This window comes from Leopardus geoffroyi, chromosome C3 (genome assembly GCF_018350155.1).
Source record: "Leopardus geoffroyi isolate Oge1 chromosome C3, O.geoffroyi_Oge1_pat1.0, whole genome shotgun sequence".
Taxonomy (NCBI): Eukaryota; Metazoa; Chordata; class Mammalia; order Carnivora; family Felidae; genus Leopardus; species Leopardus geoffroyi.
Genome location: NC_059338.1, coordinates 14279341 through 14297819, shown reverse-complemented (window position 1 = coordinate 14297819; position 18479 = coordinate 14279341). Strand labels below are relative to the sequence as shown.

The window sequence follows — 18479 nt, the reverse complement described above, 5'->3', positions numbered from 1 at the left end:
TACCTACTACCTCTAACAAAGCCATTTAAAGATTGATTGACTATACTTTAATGGATGACTTAACCATCTCTTGCTCAGTATTTACTTTAATATCCAATTGTGAGTAAAAGGATTTGTCTTGAAAGAGAATTTTAGTCTGCCTTGGAGTAGAGGTCTAAGGAGTTTGGATATTAGAAAATCCCCTGAGAACACAGCAGCTGCGGACGCTCTGGAAGTATTCGGTACTGTTTCTAGTGTTTGCCTGTTTTGAAGTGGGAAGAAGCCCATGGCATTGGCCTCCTTAGGTGTCCTTCCTATTGACATGGATTTTTGCTTCAATTTTACTTTTGTGCTTTCAGACTTCTCTTCTCAGAATGGGTAGCCACCACTCTAGTGTGATCTAATCAGAAATCAGCAGCTTTCCTTTTTCCTTCTCAGTGCTCCAGCATGCATCTTTTATGTTTTCTGGCACATTTAATCTTATTTTATTTAGAATTTAATGATGTTTTCATGTTATAAGTAGTTCCTCCCTTAACACTATTTGATATCCTAATATTTTCCCATTCTTCCTGAGTCACTTCTATTGCTGATGATGGATTTTGTGTCAGTACTTTTGTTTGAAACGGTTCTCTTCTTTAATACAAGTATTACTGTACATGCAATAAAAGTATGGTGAAATATTTGAAGCTATCCAACTAGCTATATGACTGTAGGCAATTATTTAACGTAAGAATCAATGTCCTCTTCTATCAAATGAGGCTAATAATAATCTCCACCTCAAAATGATACTGTAATGATTAAATTAGATGAGCCAGGAAAATATTCACTTATTTGCATGTATGATTTATATACTTGTACATATTCCAATTGATTGTTCTTTTTAATTAGGAAAGTGGTTTGTATCAATTCCTCATCTTTTGTTGTCAGCTGTGATATAATTTTGGTCAAATTAGAGGGAGATAGTTTCTGAAATTAGTATATAACTTTGGAAAATTGATTTTTCTTATTTCATGAACATCTAAACTAAGATCATTTGAAAAATATTTGGAAGGACACATTTTATAACATTGTTACACTAGCTTGCTATTCTACTTGGTTCTATTTCCTAGAATTATTATCTCTGGTTTCATTGTTCTTAATAAGCTGTTTTGCATGTTTTCGATTATTTTAGTCATTCTCATACTGGGAGGTTGACTAAAGTAGTTCTTCAGAATTTTCAGTTTTCTGTATTTCAGGTTGTAAAATACCCTTTAAATGGCCATGTTTTAAAACACAGAAAAATACAGAATTCAAGTAAAACTTTTTCCCGTTTATTTGTATAGATCCTGCATTCAAATTATAAAAAAAATTTAAGCTCAACATATTTAGTTTAAAAAACATAGGCCTGGGGGATAAAGCCCAATGAGCAAATGTAGAATGTCTAAATTAAGCACCTTTCCTATTAAAAAAAAAATAATGTTTAGAGAAGGTGTGTGTTCCTAGTTTAGCTAACTGTGCAAAACATTGGAAGGACTTCATATCCAAAAAGAGAATCACTCATAATATCTGAATAATTCAAAAGTACATGTAAACTGCCATAAAATTTTCGGGAATGAAGTTAAGTAATTTTTTTTCCTTTTTTTTTTTTTTTTTTTTTTTTTTTTTGCTATTTCTTCTTCCTTTCTCCTTTGATGAAGTTGAGGTGTTTTGTGTGTGTGTGTGTGTGTTCCACAAAAATAAGATTATGCACTATTTTTTTTTTTTGCTTTGAGTTTTTCTAATAGAGATTATATTAGCAAAGAATAAATGTAAGGAGGCTGATTTTCATGATTACTAGAGCATAATAAGACATTGAGTACCCACTTAAATGTGTTCTCTCAGAGCCCCCATATACTCCTCTCATGTGAAAAAAACCTAGGTACTTTCAACAGAAATATTCATTTATTGAAAATTGCATTTCACTTTGTTCCCAGTTCTATACAGTAATGGTTTAGAGAATGGGCTCTGAAGTCCTAATGTAATTCCTGGATCCATCACCAATGGCTATGTTATTATGGGGAAGTTATATAACTTTTCTTTTTTAGCAGTTTCCTCATCTGTAAATAAGGTATTTCTCATAGGAGTGTTCTAAAGATTAAATGGCTAAATACAAGTAAAACTCTTAGAATAATGCCTCACATATAATAAAAACTCCATAAATGTTAGTTGTTGTTATTGTTTAAAAAGTATTAAAATGTCATGGTGAAGATACAAGAAAAAATTTTGTTTAAAGATTTTGGAAATTTTAAAATGCCATGTGAAAATTTATTTCAGTGAGACCAAATACGATCTTCAAGCCAGTGGATTATGAAAAATTAAACAATCCATTTGGTCAGGAAATAGAAGTGGTAGAGATTGATAAAGCAAATTTTTAATTGTTCATAGTTAATTTTACATATAGTGTTTGTGAAAAATTATAAATGTTTTAAAATATAATAACCTATAAGTGTGTTCTGTTTCTCAATATTTTATGAATATGAATTCTCGATCTATGAATACAATTTACATTCACAACTATGTATACTGTTATGCTACTGGAAAAGCCTGAGACTTTATTTGATGTGAGGTATCATCCATCATTACCTTGATTTTGAAGACCGGTTAATGTTTTCACTAAAAATGTTCACAGGTGTATTTTTGTTTACTTCAATAGATTCAGAAGCGATGGCGAGGCTATCGAATTCGGAAATACTGCTTTAATTATTTTTATTTGAAGGAGTACCTGAAGGCTGTTTCAGAGACCAATGATGCAATTAGGTGAGTGGTCTACTAGTGAAAATTTTAGAAAGGTTACTTAACAGATATTGATCATTACCATACTTAGAAATACTTACTAGAACTCAGTGATATTTTAGGTACAAATTTATTAATAAGGGAGAGATACAGGATTCTATTTATCTTAAAAATTTGTTGTTTTGGTATTTTAAAATATATTGTACTCTTGACTATAAATTAGATTATTTATGTGTACAGTAGGCCTATCTGGGTTCTATGAAAAATAGTTTCAGGAAAGTTATCTCATTTTGAGATGGATTTATCTGTAAAATGATTGCATAGATGAACATTTAAGTATGATAAGCCTCACATGGATTTTGAAGAATATGTTCAATAGCAAGAAATTAACCTCTCGGGGCGCCTGGGTGGCGCAGTCGGTTGAGCGTCCGACTTCAGCCAGGTCACGATCTCGCGGTCCGTGAGTTCGAGCCCCGCGTCGGGCTCTGGGCTGATGGCTCAGAGCCTGGAGCCTGTTTCCGATTCTGTGTCTCCCTCTCTCTCTGCCCCTCCCCCGTTCATGCTCTGTCTCTCTCTGTCCCAAAAATAAATAAACGTTGAAAAAAAAAAATTAAAAAAAAAAAAAGAAATTAACCTCTCAAAGGAGAAAATGCCATGGCACATAATTAAAATGGACTGCTTTACTGTGAGCTTTTGCTTCTTTGAACACATAGAAAGCACCTGGATTTAGGTCATAGGATGATGTTTTTTGTAGATTTATGCAAAGTAAAGCTATTGTAACACTATTCAATCAACTTTACCAAAACTCTAAGTTTTCATATAACTTCAAATATAGTTTTTTCCTCTTATAATATGCTCCATTCTAATAACATGTAGGTGACCATAAGCTTATGATATGTTTAGATAAAGAAGGAAAGAGTAACTAATAACAGTTGCCATTTATGTATTTAATTTTTTTCACATACGTTATCTTACTGCACTCTTAAAATTCTTTGAACTAGAGAGAACAGTGGCACAATAAATTGTTAAAATAAGATTTTGCCTGAGACCCTAAAGCTATATATATTATAAGAAATATCTGAAAACTGATTTTTCCAACTTTTAAACTGGGATAAGTTGTATATATAAGAGGATCTGGTCTTTGGAGATTAAGTGTTGGCTCTTCGTGAAGTTGATTTCTTTGGAAAAGAAGACGATTTGAGAGGACTGCGATAGGATTTGGTCAGTTGGAGAAGTTGGAAAACTCAGAAACATGGGGACCACAGCAGACTGCTATTTAATTTCTTGCTTAAGAAATCCAAAGTCCTGGAGATGGGCTGGTTCTCTGCAAATGGACGGCATGAGCCTGTCAGGGGGGGAAAGAGCTGGCAGAATATGCAAGAGAGGGAATTCGAGCAGGGCTAGGACTAAGATAAGACAAGGAAGGCTCTTAAGGCACCAAAACTGAAGAGGTGCTTACTGGCAGGGTCATGCAAATGCCAGCACTGCACTTGTACAACCAAGAGGGCATCCTTAAATTTTACACTGGAGAGGCCTCTCTTACTTCACCCTAGTCCCATCACTGAGTAGGAGAAGGTCCTCAAAGAGACAAATAAGCGAAAGCGGGTTTTGAAAAGGCCTGTGTTTCCTATTGGACAAGTATTTCCATTAATCCTTATTTTCTTCCTGGTTTTACTGTGTGTATCTTTAGTTACCAAGGAATCTGGTGTATCAGTGCCGACAATTAGCTTTTGTCTGATATTCTTTACCATATTACAGACTTTCTTTTCTACCTCTCTGAGTTTTTAAGTGAGAATAGAAAGCTGGATGTAGCAAAAGCTTTTGCATTATCTGCTGATATAATTATATATGAAGTTTTTCCTTTCTGACCTTTTGACATGTTATAAAGTGTATTTTTCTTAATAAATAAAACTGTTGGCCAGTTACAGTGTAACTTATTGATGTAATTTACATGATATGGCAGGACTCTCAAAGCCCTTCCTCTTCCTCAGGGGGTCTGGGATGAAAACAGCACAGAGGGTGAGACATTGTCACGTACTGGGGGATGAGCTGGGGCAAAGACTCCCCGGCACTTGAAGGTCTCTCTCTTCCTCTTATGCTCTCGCTGGGGCTGCTGGTCCAGAGAACTCTTGTTCCTTGGAGGCCCTATGGACCATAATGTTCACTATCTGGTTGCTATAGCCAAATTCATCATTGTACCTGAAAATGAGTTTAACAGAGTTTTCACTGAGGGCAATGCCAGCCCCTGCATCAAAGGTGGAAGAGTGAGTGTGACAGTTAAAGTTGCAGGAGACAACCTGGTCCTCATTGTAGCCCAGGAAGCCCTTGAGGGGGCCCTCAGATGCCTCCTTGGTGTCACTGTATTTGCATTCTCCAGGCGACAGGTCAGATACATGACTGACACTTATGGGGTAAGGACACAGAAGGCCATGCCAGTGGGCTTCCCATTCAGCTCCGGGATGACCTTACCCACAATCTTGGCGGAGCCAATAGAAGCAAGGATAACGTTCTGGAGGGCTCCTTGGCCATTACACCACAGCTTCCCAGAGGGGCCGAGGGGCCACCTACAGCCTCCTGGGTGGCAGTGATGGTGCAGACTGTGGTCATGAATTGCTCCACAGTGCCACGGATGACCTTGGCCAGAGGGTCACACGGTTGGTGGTGCAGGAGGCGTTGCTGACATATTTATCGTAGTTCATGCCAATCACAAACATGGGGACATCAGCAGAGAAAATGGCCCTCTTGGCTCCACCCTTCAAGCCCCCGCCTTCTCCATAGTAATGAAGACACTACTATGTAGTAATAGACACTACGATGTATTTAGCACCAGCATCACCCCATTTGATGTTGGCAGGATCTTGTTCCTGGAAGATAGAGATTGGCTTTTTTCCATTGATAACAAGTTTCTCATTCTCAGCCTTGGCTGTGCCACTGAATTTGCTATGGGTGGACTCATACTGGAACAGGTAGATCATGTAGGTTGAGGTCAATGAAGGTGTCGCTGATGGCAACTGTATCCACTTTGCCAGAGTTAAAAGCAGGCAGCCGTATGGCCAGGCACCAAATACGGCCAAATCTGTTTACTGGGACCTTCACCACTGTGTGTCAGGAATGTGACTGGCACTGCACGAGAATACGGAGCTGTCTGTTGAACTGGGAGGAACAGAGGAGATATACTAATATTAAACCATCATTGTGTGCTAGGAATATCTTTAACTAAGCCATTGTTATTCTTTTGATTTATTAGTAATTATATCAGTATTTTAATTTTTTTTTTCAACGTTTATTTATTTTTGGGACAGAGAGAGACAGAGCATGAATGGGGGAGGGGCAGAGAGAGAGGGAGACACAGAATCGGAAACAGGCTCCAGGCTCCGAGCCATCAGCCCAGAGCCCGACGCGGGGCTCGAACTCACGGACCGCGAGATCGTGACCTGGCTGAAGTCGGACGCTTAACCGACTGCGCCACCCAGGCGCCCCTATATCAGTATTTTATATAGGATACTTATATTCACTTTTGTATGTATGATTAGTTATAATTTTCTTTTTCGTGTTATAATTCACAGGTACTGTTATCAGGGTTTTGCTATATTAGATGGATTGTGTGACCGTACGGCATAGCGTTTGAAAAGGAAAAATACTACCCTGTTTCCTGTCTACTCAATGCTCAATACTTCTAGTCACCAAATGTGTGGGTTTTCCATGCCAGGCAATCTCAGACACCAGTTAAGTGTCCTGCAATTTAACTCCATTATCTGGGGGGGTGCCTGGGTGGCTCAGTCGGTTAAGCAGCTAACTTTGGCTCAGGTCATGATCTCGCTGTTTGTGAGTTGGAGCCCCACGTTGGGCTTTGTGCTGACAGCTCAGAGCCTGGAGCCTGCTTCAGATTCTGTGCCTCCCTCTCTCTCTGACCTTCCCCTGCTCACACTCTGTGTCTTTCTCTCTCTCTCTCAAAAATAAATAAACATTAAAAACAAAAAGTAAAATGACTTCTCTGGTGATAGCATCGGATCCCCAGGTTAAGGGCTCAGTCCCACAAGACTCTCATTCCCCATCCCACCCAAACTGCAGACGTCAATTGCCAGTGGTATGTCCCCAGGTTACCCACAACTCCTGTCCAACTTGGCTACAAATCAGAGATCCATAGGACCTCCTCCTGAAGATCAGTCATTTGCTAGAACTGCTCAAGAACTCAGGAAAACAGTTTATTTACTAGGTTACTGGCTTATTATAAAAGGATACAACTCGGAAACGGCCTGGAACTAGGTTACTGGCTTATTATAAAAGGATACAACTCGGAAACGGTGGAAGAGATGCATAGTGCAAAGATGGGGCAGACTGGCCATCCCTCTGGTACCTCCATGTGTTCAGCAACCCAGAAAATCTCTGAATTCTATAAATTGAGGATTTTTTATGGAAGCTTTCTTAAAAGGAAGCTTGATTAAATTTTTTTTTTTCAACGTTTATTTTTGGAACAGAGAGAGACAGAGCATGAACGGGGGAGGGGCAGAGAGAGAGGGAGACACAGAATCGGAAACAGGCTCCAGGCTCTGAGCCATCAGCCCAGAGCCCGACGCGGGGCTCGAACTCACAGACGGCGAGATCGTGACCTGGCTGAAGTCGGACGCTTAACCGACTGCACCACCCAGGCGCCCCAAAAGGAAACTTGATTAAATCTTTGACCATTAATGATCAACTCAAACTTCTAACCCCTCTCCCCTCCACAGAGGCAGAGGGGTGGAGCTAAAAGTCCCAATCTTCTAATCACATGATTGGTTCCCCTGGTAGCTAGCCCCCATCCTCATTAGCATTCATTAGTCATCTCACTAACATGCAAAAAGACACCCCTTTAAGGAAATTTCTAGGGTTGTGGAATGGGGTGTTGGGGAAGGGCCAAAGAGTGCTCTGGGGGTATTAGGAGGTCTCCTTGGGCCAAAGGAGTGCTCTGGGGTGTTAGGAGGCCTCCTTGGCTCAGAGTATAGCCCTGCAGATAGCATGCATGTGTCTCTATTTATGTGAACTGGTTTAGTTTTTGTTGTTTGTTTTGGCAGTGTTGGTCAGTTGCAGGACCCCTTACTGCTTTCATACTCTACTCTTTCTTAGAGGTCTGCAGCAAAGATAGCATTCCTGTGCATTTCCTCATTTAGTCCTACTTCCTCAGCCACTCCCGCGGGTGGTTTAGGAAATCTGCCACAGTCAAGTTTTGCTCTACAATCTTATTATGAGCAAGGAGGGCACTACTGTTTTTCCTCCTCAGAGTATGCCACCTATTTTTACAAATTTTGCATCTGGCAGTCTCAGTCTGAAATCTGCATCTTGAGGTATCTTGTCTCCATGACATCTCTAATCCTGGTTGAATTTTCACTCCTCTTGGTGGCCCTTCTTCATATATATTACCCTTAAGTGTTTCTGATTTTACCGATGATAGGGTTTCCTTTTATTTTCTTATTGCCTTTCTTTTCTTAAGGAAGTTTAAGAGAGGAATGGGTAGAGATAAATTTGCTCCTATCTCAAAATTGGAAATATACAGTTAACTTTCTAAAATAAATCACAATTTATTTCCTTTCTGTTACATACGCAGTTTTATACATACAACGAAAGTAAGCTATAGGGTACCATAGAGGAAGCACAGAAGAGGAACATCTAAGGCAAAAGTGACTAGTGTGGGTCAGAGTAGGAGGGGGAGCCTAGGGGTTAGGGACATCTCTCAGAGGCTGTGAAGCTGAACCCTGAAGATTGTGTAGAAATTAGGACATTAGCACAGGAAATGTCACTGAGGTTGATGCGTGGAAGATGAGAGAAGGATCAGCTAAAGATAAATCCAGACAGTTGAACAGGAACCACACCATAACAGGGCATTTTGGGCCATATTAAAGAGTTTGACTGCTTTTCTGAGAACATCAGAGTAGATGTCCCTTTTAAGAACAGCGGCAGAATGATTATATGTGTGTGTTGGCACTCATGTTTGATTGTATTTTTCACAATAGTTGTATTTAAGTAGCCTGGTGAGTATTAAAAGCATCATCAGGGTCATTAATTTTATAGAGATAGTATTCTTTTCCTTCTCATAGAAGAACATATGATACATTTGTTTGGATTATTTCTTCACAGTTTTTTGTTCTTTTTTTCATTGAAAATAATTAGAATCAGGACTCTAGTTACCTTTTTCTGCATAACAAATTACATGTAAAGTAGCTTAAACTAATGCACACTTATTAGCTCATCATTTTGTCAGCCAGGAGTCTGGGAAGGGCTCCTGGCCAGGGCTCAAGTCTCTTGTGATTCTGCAGTCAAGCTGTCAGTCATACAAGAGCTCAGCTGGGGACGATCCTCAGTCACACGGGCCTCAACTATTCTGGCTGTTGCACTGGCGTCCCTTGGTTTCTTGCCAAATGGGCTTCCCTGTAGGGCAGCTGATAACATGGGAATTGGCAAGTGAACAAGAAGACACAAAAAAACATGAAGACGGAAGCCACATTCTTTTGATAACCTAATATCAGATGTGACGTCTCATCAGCTGTATTCTCTTCATGGGAAGCAAGAGACTGGGTCCTTCCTACACTTACAGGGTGGGGATTACACAAAGGGATGAACACAAGAGTGGGGATTGTTAGAGACCCTCTTACAGCATGCTTTCCACACTGTGCCTTGCATATAGAATTTGTTCAGTAAACATGTTAATTTTCAGCATTTTGCCTTGGACAAAAGTTACCCTACCATTTACTTACGGCAGTATTTTTAAGTGATGTCTTTTCAAGATTATATTTCAACTTTAATATTGTATCAAAGCAATTATGATGTATCCTGATTTCTCATACCAGCAAGGATTAAAATGTATAGTTTCTGGGTTTTCTAAAAGAAAATAAAAGATCTAGTGCATTCCTCTATCTTTGGGTGGGGTAAAATTTATAGAACAAAAGTTAATAAAATGTATTTTACATCAGAATATTTTTAATGTTTGTTTATTTTTGAAAGAGACAGACAGAGAGAGAAAGAGACAAAGTGTGAGTGGGGGAGGGGCAGAGAGCAAGGGAGACACAGAATCCAAAGCAGGCTCCAGGCTCTGAGCTGTGTGCACAGAGCCCAACATGGGGCTTGAACCCACAAACTGATATCACGACCTGAGCTGAAGTCGGATCTTTAACCAACTGAGCCACCTTGGTGCCCCTACATCAGAATATGCTTGATTTGAATTATGTAGAATATCAGACAGCATTAGGCTTACCTCTAGTTTATCTGCTGTTTTATTACTAGAAATTTTTTATTATATAGTTAATAGTAAAAAAATTTATGTTAAAGTATACAAAAATGTATTTTTGTAACTAAGAGCAGACATCACAAAGATAAATGAAATCGATTAATTTGAAATTGGAAGGCATGTTCCTTTGTAATATCTAGCCTGATATACAAAAACTTGCCCCAGATTATGAGTAAGAAAATTATAGAATGAAATTAAAAATTAGCTACAGAGTTACAGATTGGTAGCATTAATAAAACATTATTAGCTTGAAGTACAGAATACTGACTTTTTTTGGACAGAAATTTAAGCTAGAAGTAATATATTCCCCCAATTTTAACTCTTCAAGGTAGATTTTGGTGGTTAACACTTTGCAACAATAGCACTGTTTTGAACGTTAATTTGTCATTCATCAAAGTGAATCAAAATCTTTCAGCATGTTGATTTTGTACAGCATGGTTTGGCTACAAAGATTTTCATGGCTGTTATTCTTTCCTATCTTTTAAAGTATCATGGGAGTTTTTTTTAAAGTATATATTTATTTTGATTTTTTTTGTAATAGCTTTATTGAGATCCAATTAATATCCCATTCCGTTTATCCATTTAAAGTGCAATGTTCCTTAGTGCTTAGTTTATTCACAAAATTGTGCAACTATCACCACAATCAATTTAAAACATTTTTATTATCTTAAAAAGAAATCCTGTGCCCTTTAGCAGTCACCTCCCCATTTTTCCCAACCCCGCTCAGCCCCTAATCTATGTGTTACCTCTAGAGACTTGCGTTTGTGCTCATTTCATATAAATTGAATCTTAGAGTGTGGTGGTTTTTTTTTTTTTTTTTTTTTTTTGACTGGTTTCTTTCACTTAGCCTGATGTTTTCAAGGTTCATCTCTTTTGTTGCATATAACAATACTACATTTCTTTTCCTTGCTAATTAATATATTATTCTATGGATAAACCACATATTACTTATCCATTTATCACTCGATGGACATTTGAGTTGTTTCCACTTTTTGACTATCATAAATAATGATGCTATGAACCTTTATACACAAGTTTTTGTTTAGACATAGGTTTCCATTGCCCTTGGGTACCTCATGAAAGCTGTAGGGAAACAAGTTTAAGAACTGAGTAGTTAGGAACATTGACTTTGGAATCAGATTGATGTGGATTAGTCATGCCACTTTCTAGTAGTGTGAACTTGAGCGAGTGACTTAATCTTACAGAAATTAGGTTTCTTCATCTGCACATTGGAGCAGCAGTCTTTACTTTGCAGCATTTCTGTGAGGCACACGGTACATGAAACACTGATCATATATTTGACACTCAAATAACAGCTATTATCATGAAGGACAAAGTAGAAAGAAAAAGCAAATGTTTGTAAACATGTAATTCCCTATAATGTTATAAAAAAACATTCAATTTTATATTAGGCTATTTTTAAGTCAAAGTAAATAAACTTTTTTTTTTTTAAACTAGCTTGTGTATTTTAAGGAATTATAGAGGGGCGCCTGGGTGACTCAGTTGGTTGACCTTCCCACTCTTGATTTTGACTCAGGCCATAATCCCAGGGTCGTGGGATAAAGTCTTGCGTCAGGCTCTGCACTGAGCCTACTTAAGATTCTCTCTCTTTCCCTCTTCCCTCTCATTCTTTCTCTCTCTAAAATCAAATCAAATCAAATAAATAAATTTATAGAAACACTAATTGCTGAGTACAATCTAAATCATCAGTGCCTTAAATCATGGCTAAAAATTATCTTTCAGAGAGCTGGAAGGAAAAGCAAAGAATGGAACATAGTACAAAGTCGGGAAAGATGCAATAAATGAATGCATAACATCTCTTTTTTAATGTTTTATTTACTTATTTTGAGAGAGAGAGAGAAAGAGAGAGAACACAAGCAGGAGAGGGGAAGAGAGAGAGGGAGAGAGAATCCCAAGCAGGCTCCATGCTGCCAGCACAGAACCCAGGGCAGGGCTCAGTCCCACAAACTGTGAGATCATGACCTGAGCTGAGATCAAGAGTCAGACGCTTAACTGACTGAGCCACCCAGGCACCCCACAACTTACCTTTTTTAAGAAAAACTTATTTTACCTTTTAAAGGAAAAAGGAAAATATATCAACATAATACATGCATATTATTAGATATATTGCCTATCACCAAATGTTTATAATAGATAAAAGAATTGCTTTGCCATATCCTTACTAGATTCCTAGTTTTAACCACATTTTTTCTTTCAGTTATTTCTTTTTACATACACTGTTTCTAAACTATATACTTATTTGATCTTTTAAATCACTTTCACATAATATGGTAAATGAGGATTTAACTCCTGTGTTCTTTTCATCTCCATTTCCATCTATTTTTAGTTAAATCAGTATCAGTGTTTACATGATCATGGTTACAGAAGTAGAGTTCCTTACAAAGGCAATTAATGTAGGATGAATATATTTACTTTATTCCATTTTTTTAATTAATTTCTATTTTTCTTATTTTTTTCTTCTTTCCCTATATGCAAATTATATCTGCCATTGATTGTTTTCCAGGTATTCTATCCTATTAGGAAATTCATTAAGTCCCCTTTCCTCTGGGGCCTGCCCTCTTTGTCCTCTCCATCATCCTGTTCCAAACAGACCACATTTTCTTTAGACATGATGCAGATTTATTGAGAAGACATCTCTTAACTTTCTTTTACATGGGCTGAACTCACTATTTTGTGGATCTGTGATATCTTTTTATGATTTATTTTCTTTTTTTGGAGTAACTGCTATACTAATGTGCATGTAAGACAATTTTGGGAGTCCTTGCTTGTTTTAAATATGTCTTATTCTTTTTTTTTTTAAGTTTATTTCTCTTGAGAGAGTATGTAAAGGAGGAGCAAAGAGAGAAGGAGACACAGAGAGAGTTCCAATCAGGCTTTGCACTGCCAGAGTGGAGCCCAATGTGGGGCTCGAACTCACAAACCATGAGATCATGGCCTGAGCTGAAACCAAGAGTTGGACGCTCAACTGACTGAGCCACCCAGGCTCTCCTAAATATGTTTTGTTCTATCCTGAGACTTCATTAGTCGTTTGACTGGATAAAACATCCTAGATTGTAGATCATTTGCCCTCGGAGTTTTGAAGACAAATGTTCCATTGTTTTACAATATTCAAAATTGCTAACTACTCATTCATCTGTTTCTCCTTCCTTTGAAAGTGATCTATTTTTTCAATGCGTGTTAGTTCAAGTCCACAAAGAAGCAACTACTAAGATGTAACCAGATGTATAGGATGTACTGGAGGTTTATTGGAGGGAAGAAGCAGGAGAAGGTGGAGAAAACCTTTAGTCTACAATATCAGTGTGACACATATGAAAAGAAAGAGAGAAAGAAAAAACATTGGGAAGAGATTGGGACTGCAGTACATTTTCAAGAAGGGCTAATGGGCTGTTCACAAGACAAAGTTACCCTTTGGAGGAGTCTGCTGTCTTGCCAGAATAATCCTATCTCAGTCACTGGCTGAGAGAGGTGTGACCTTGCTATGATCGTGTTGTTGGATTCAGTAGTACATTTTTTATGGCCATTGTAGGTTATTTTGAATTTTTTCCCCTAAAGCTTTTGCAATTTTTCAGAATTAGGACTTGTATGGGTATTTTGCACCCATTGTTCTGAGCAACCAATGGATCCTGTAGTTCTAAGATCTTTTCTTACATTATTTCTGAGATAATTTCTTCACTTCTGTTTTCTTCTATTCTTTCTCCATGTGGTTCTTATTGGTTGGATGTTGGACCTCCAGAAGTAATGTGCTAATAAGCTCTTAAACCTTTCTGCCCCTGCTCCCTTCAACTTGGGCCTTTGTTTTTCCATTCTATATTTGTGAGAGGCTTCCTTCCTACCCTACTGAAAGTTTTATTTTAGCAGTAATTTTTAACTTTCAGTAAATATTGCTACTGTTTGGATCATTTCTTCTTTCATAACATTCTGTTCTTATTAATGAAATATCTCATATTCCTCTAAAAGTGCTAGCACAGTTAAGGTGTTGGCAGGAAGGAGAATCCACCTCAGGATTTATTTCTCAAATGAGGGGAGTTAAATGAAAGGGGGGTTTCAGAAATACAGGCAGGGTTAAGGGCACAGTAAAGGATGATTTGGCATTCAGAGACTGGCAACACTGGGCTGTTGCTACTGCCGGGGCCAAAGGGTTAAGGTGAAGCAATAGCATTAATGGTAATGGGAAGAGCCAAGGGGAAGTTTACGAGCTCCACCCCTGCCACGACCCACACTAGTTAAGGAACGCAGTTGTTGCCAGAAGAGTGTGACACCCACGGGGAGAGGGAAATGAGATAAAACTACCCCCAGTTTCCTCCTGCTGAACTTTAGTCTTCTGCTAGACTAAATCCAGCTGAAAATAGCCAAAATAATACAGTTGGTAGAGCTTAGCCTTTTGGGTAGTAGTGCAAGGCACAGAAGTGGGTAGAATGAATTGGGGGTGTAGCAAATGAAAGGTAATCAGCATTGGTAATAACATGAGTTTAGAGTTTTATTCAGTTTCTGTGTTCTCAGTTTCCTCCAGGGAATTTTTAGTTTTTCTTCTTTTTTTTTTTTTCACTTTTATACTAGAATTGATCCTCACACAAATGTGGGGGGGGGGATGTGGGGGAGTGTGTGTGTGTGTTTATACTTGAGGGTAATCAGTGTATCAATACATAAGCAGATTTTGTTGACTGGTAGGTTTCATTTGCTTTTCAAGTGATTAGTCAGGGAGCCGGTTCCTTTTACTAGGGGATGACCAAATGCCAGTATGTGGAGGTCTTTCTTTTAGGCTATGTAGTTTCTCCAAAGAAACTTCTGTTGCTTTATTGAGGGAGTAGATGTTATAGCTGCAATTGCATGAGGGTGAGAGAAGGTTTCTTGTGCCTCGCGCCCACCAGGTACTATATTCTAAGCCCTATGCTTTTTCTCTAGTTTCTTCAGAGAGCACAACTTTGATCTTTCACCTAAAGTGATTGAAACCTGGATGCTGGCATGCCCAGTGTATATGTGCTGAAGAAACAAAAGTGTGTGGCCATTGTAGATAAGTAGCTCATGGATAAAGGCTACATCGTAGTAGAACTGAGATGGGATTCTAGATCTTATGATGTCAAGGATAGTGCACTTTCTACTATCTTCCACTATTTTTTGTGTATGCAAAACTAATGAAATGATAGAAAGATCTTAGGAAGTAAAAGTTCCTCATTTGGGGGCGCCTGGGTGGCTCAGTCGGTTGAGCCACTGACTTCGGCTCAGGTCATGATCTCACGGTTTGTGGTTTCGAGCCCCGCGTCACGCTCTGTGCGTCAGGCTCAGAGCCTGGGGCCTACTTCAGATTCTGTGTCTCCCTCTCTCTCTGCCCCTCCCCAGCTTGTGCTCTGCGTGTCTCTCTCAAAAATAAATAAACATTAAAAAAAATTTTTTTTAAAGTTCCTTATTTGGACTACATTTGGTGCATAAATTCTGGATGCCACTATTTGTGGTGAACATTGACCAAAAAATCTGCGTCCAGGATAAAACAACCTGGAATATTAGGTGTTAGAAAAAAGGGAAGAAAATTAAGGCAAACAGGTAGATTACAGTGCAACATGAAAAACATATTTCCAATAATTAGAGCTATTTGGGAAAGGCTGACTTGTGAGGTATGAAACGTCTGATAGAAAGTTTCAACTAAAAAGACTTGCGGAGAAAGGATTTCTGAATTTGATGACAAACTAGAAGATTTCCAATTTCCCTTTAAATCTGATATCGTTTGTTTAACCTGGTGATACATTTAAATTTTTTTTTTAATATTTACTTATTTTTGAGAGAGAGAGAGAGAGAGAGCGCACGAGCATGAGTGGGGGAGGGGCAGAGAGAGGGAGACACAGAATCTGAAGCAGGCTCAAGGCTCTGAGCTGTCAGCACAGAGCCTGACGCGGGGCTCGAACTCATGGACCGCAGGATCATGACCTGAGCCGAAGTCGGACGCTTAACTGACTGAGCCACCCAGGCACCCCTAACATGGTAATACGTTTAAAAGGCACAAATCTATATATTTATTTACCTCAAAACCCAGAGTACTTTGAATTTTATAAATTTATAAACTGCTAGAAGAATTTAAATGAAACTAATCTATGGCATAAGGGATTCACGATAAAGTATATGGTATAAAATTATCACTTACCGTGACCCTGTGACCAAGATGGATACGATAATACATGTAAATCAAGACATATATGTAGATATATATATGCACATATTATTATTATGTATTTAAAACCCTCAATCTAAAGTCTATCATAAAAATTTAAAAATATTTATAGTACTAAATATATTATTGAAATATATACTCCTGAAACATAAAGGAGCCTTGCATTCCCATTGGTAGAAAAAGTTTTCCCAGAGGTGACAGCACCGTCTCAAATCACTAAATTGAGTCCTTCATAGTTTTGGAGAAGAATGACTAATGGATTTATCATTAATAGGACCATCATTCTAATTTTAATATTATATTTAAGAGTTCTTGGATTCATTGACATGCTTGCCAAAATACTAAATCGGAGAAGGGATGGCTATGAAAACGCTTTTTTGACTTTTATGAAATGACATGTGTAAAAACAGCCTCCAGTTCTTTCAGGATCCCTGCGCAGCTCTTCTGTATTGATATGAGCTGGGCCGTGTGCTTGGTTTCCTTGGTTATTCCGAAATCCATACGTCCATACTCTTAACTTGGCGTATTAAAAACTGACTTTCTGTTCTTTGCCTATTGCTATTATTTACATGTGAACAACTTCCAGTTGAACGATGAGAAATTCTTGGTTTCTAAACCTCGGAGTTCCTCTCTCTATGTTGTATTTCCTGTTAAACTATCAGTTTTTGTTCCCAATGAAGATGGTCACCGTCCAGAACTCACAGCTAACAGCTTGCCGTTTCAAAATATTTATATCAATATTTGTGTTAAATGCTGTCTTTGTAGTCTGCCAATTTGCATTTGTTTTCAAGGATAAAGCAAAAAATGTGGAGTGATTTTTATGAATATTCATCTAGTTTCTAGGAAACTCGATTCGAAAGATTTGAGCATAATGTCTCATCTTTATAGTGGTTATCTGGGACCCTCAATATGACCACCATTATACTGTTTAAGTAATCTTTCTCTGGCATAAAAACATACAGAGTCAACAAATGTATTAGGCTAATGACAAAACTGAAGAACATTGAGATCACTTAACGTTGTGTATCAGGGAAACACAATACTAAAGAGATTTCTAGTTCTCTGGAGTTGAAGACTTAGTACATTAAACTATCTAGGCAGCACATTTCCAATTGTGCTTTAATTGACAAAGAAACAGAAACATGAGGGCAATAAACATGTCTTCTCAGACTGGTAACATCACAACCCCCCGAAATCAAAGTAGGAGCTATTAGAGTAAAAACCTACAAAGTAGTGTTGGTATTGGCCTTCTGTATGCTGTCACATATGGATTCTTCAGAACTTGTACCAACTTCATTTTAAAGTTAGAATTAGGGGCGCCTGGGTGGCTCAGTCGGTTGAGCATCCGACTTCGGCTCAGGTCATGATCTCGCGGTCTGTGAGTTCGAGCCCCGCGTCGGGCTCTGTGCTGACAGCTCGGAGCCTGGAGCCTGCTTCGGATTCTGTGCCTCCCTCTCTCTCTGCCCCTCCCCCGCTCATGCTCTGTCTCTCTCTGTCAAAAATAAATAAACGTTAAAAAAAATGAAAAAATATAAAGTTAAAATTAATACGGGAAAATACTAATGTAAGAAATAAGATCTGGAATATACGTAGTCTATCCATGTTTTGGGTACATACTTGGCAATAACTTCCTTTTTACACACATGCACAATGTAGACAAAAAGCATTATAACTGAGTGGTTAAGTGGTACAAAACATAAAAGAAATATTTAATTACAGACTCATCAAGAAGTTCTGGCTGTTAGTATATCACATCTATGTGTTTTTGGTAAATAACAATCACAGAAAGATCAATCTGGTATGTAGCAATCAGAAATGTCATGAGGATCAAGCTAAAAATTTATATGGACAAATTCAGACATTGTAAGCAATGACAAACTCAGTAAATAGACTAATCACAGTAAATTATATTTACTAAGCACCTATTGTGTGCATGCTGTTTTGTATGTTATCTATCTATACAAACTTTTTGGGGGATGTATATTATTATATTTTGAAGATGAAAAACTCAAACTCAGAGTTTCAGTAATTTGGGTAAGCTCATACAGTTAGGTAGTGGTAGATTTGGAGATTAAACTCCGTATTTTTAAAAAATCAAAACAGATAGCCTCTTTGTACTTTTGAATTATTGCCAGTTGTATCAGTCATGTTTCAGTTGTGACATATAGCATCCCATTACAAACCTCTTATGAATGAATTGCCTTCTCTGCTGCTGGGGGTAGAAAATGAGAAACTCACTTTCTTAGACTTTCTTGCGCTCAAGTACCATATGACTTGGTCATGCCCAATGAAATTAAGTATTAGAAGTAA

The 18479-nt window shown here is 38.1% G+C and overlaps 1 protein-coding gene across 3 annotated transcripts in view; it reads left to right on the top strand.

The window, feature by feature from the left end:
* Positions 1-18479, top strand: part of SPATA17 (spermatogenesis associated 17) — a 200901-nt gene that overhangs the window by 35315 nt on the left and 147107 nt on the right. For all 3 annotated transcript variants that reach the window (XM_045455755.1, XM_045455756.1, XM_045455757.1), the window contains one exon: positions 2651-2754. In XM_045455755.1, the coding sequence (XP_045311711.1) occupies positions 2651-2754 (104 nt within the window). The remainder of the gene's footprint in view (positions 1-2650; positions 2755-18479) is intronic.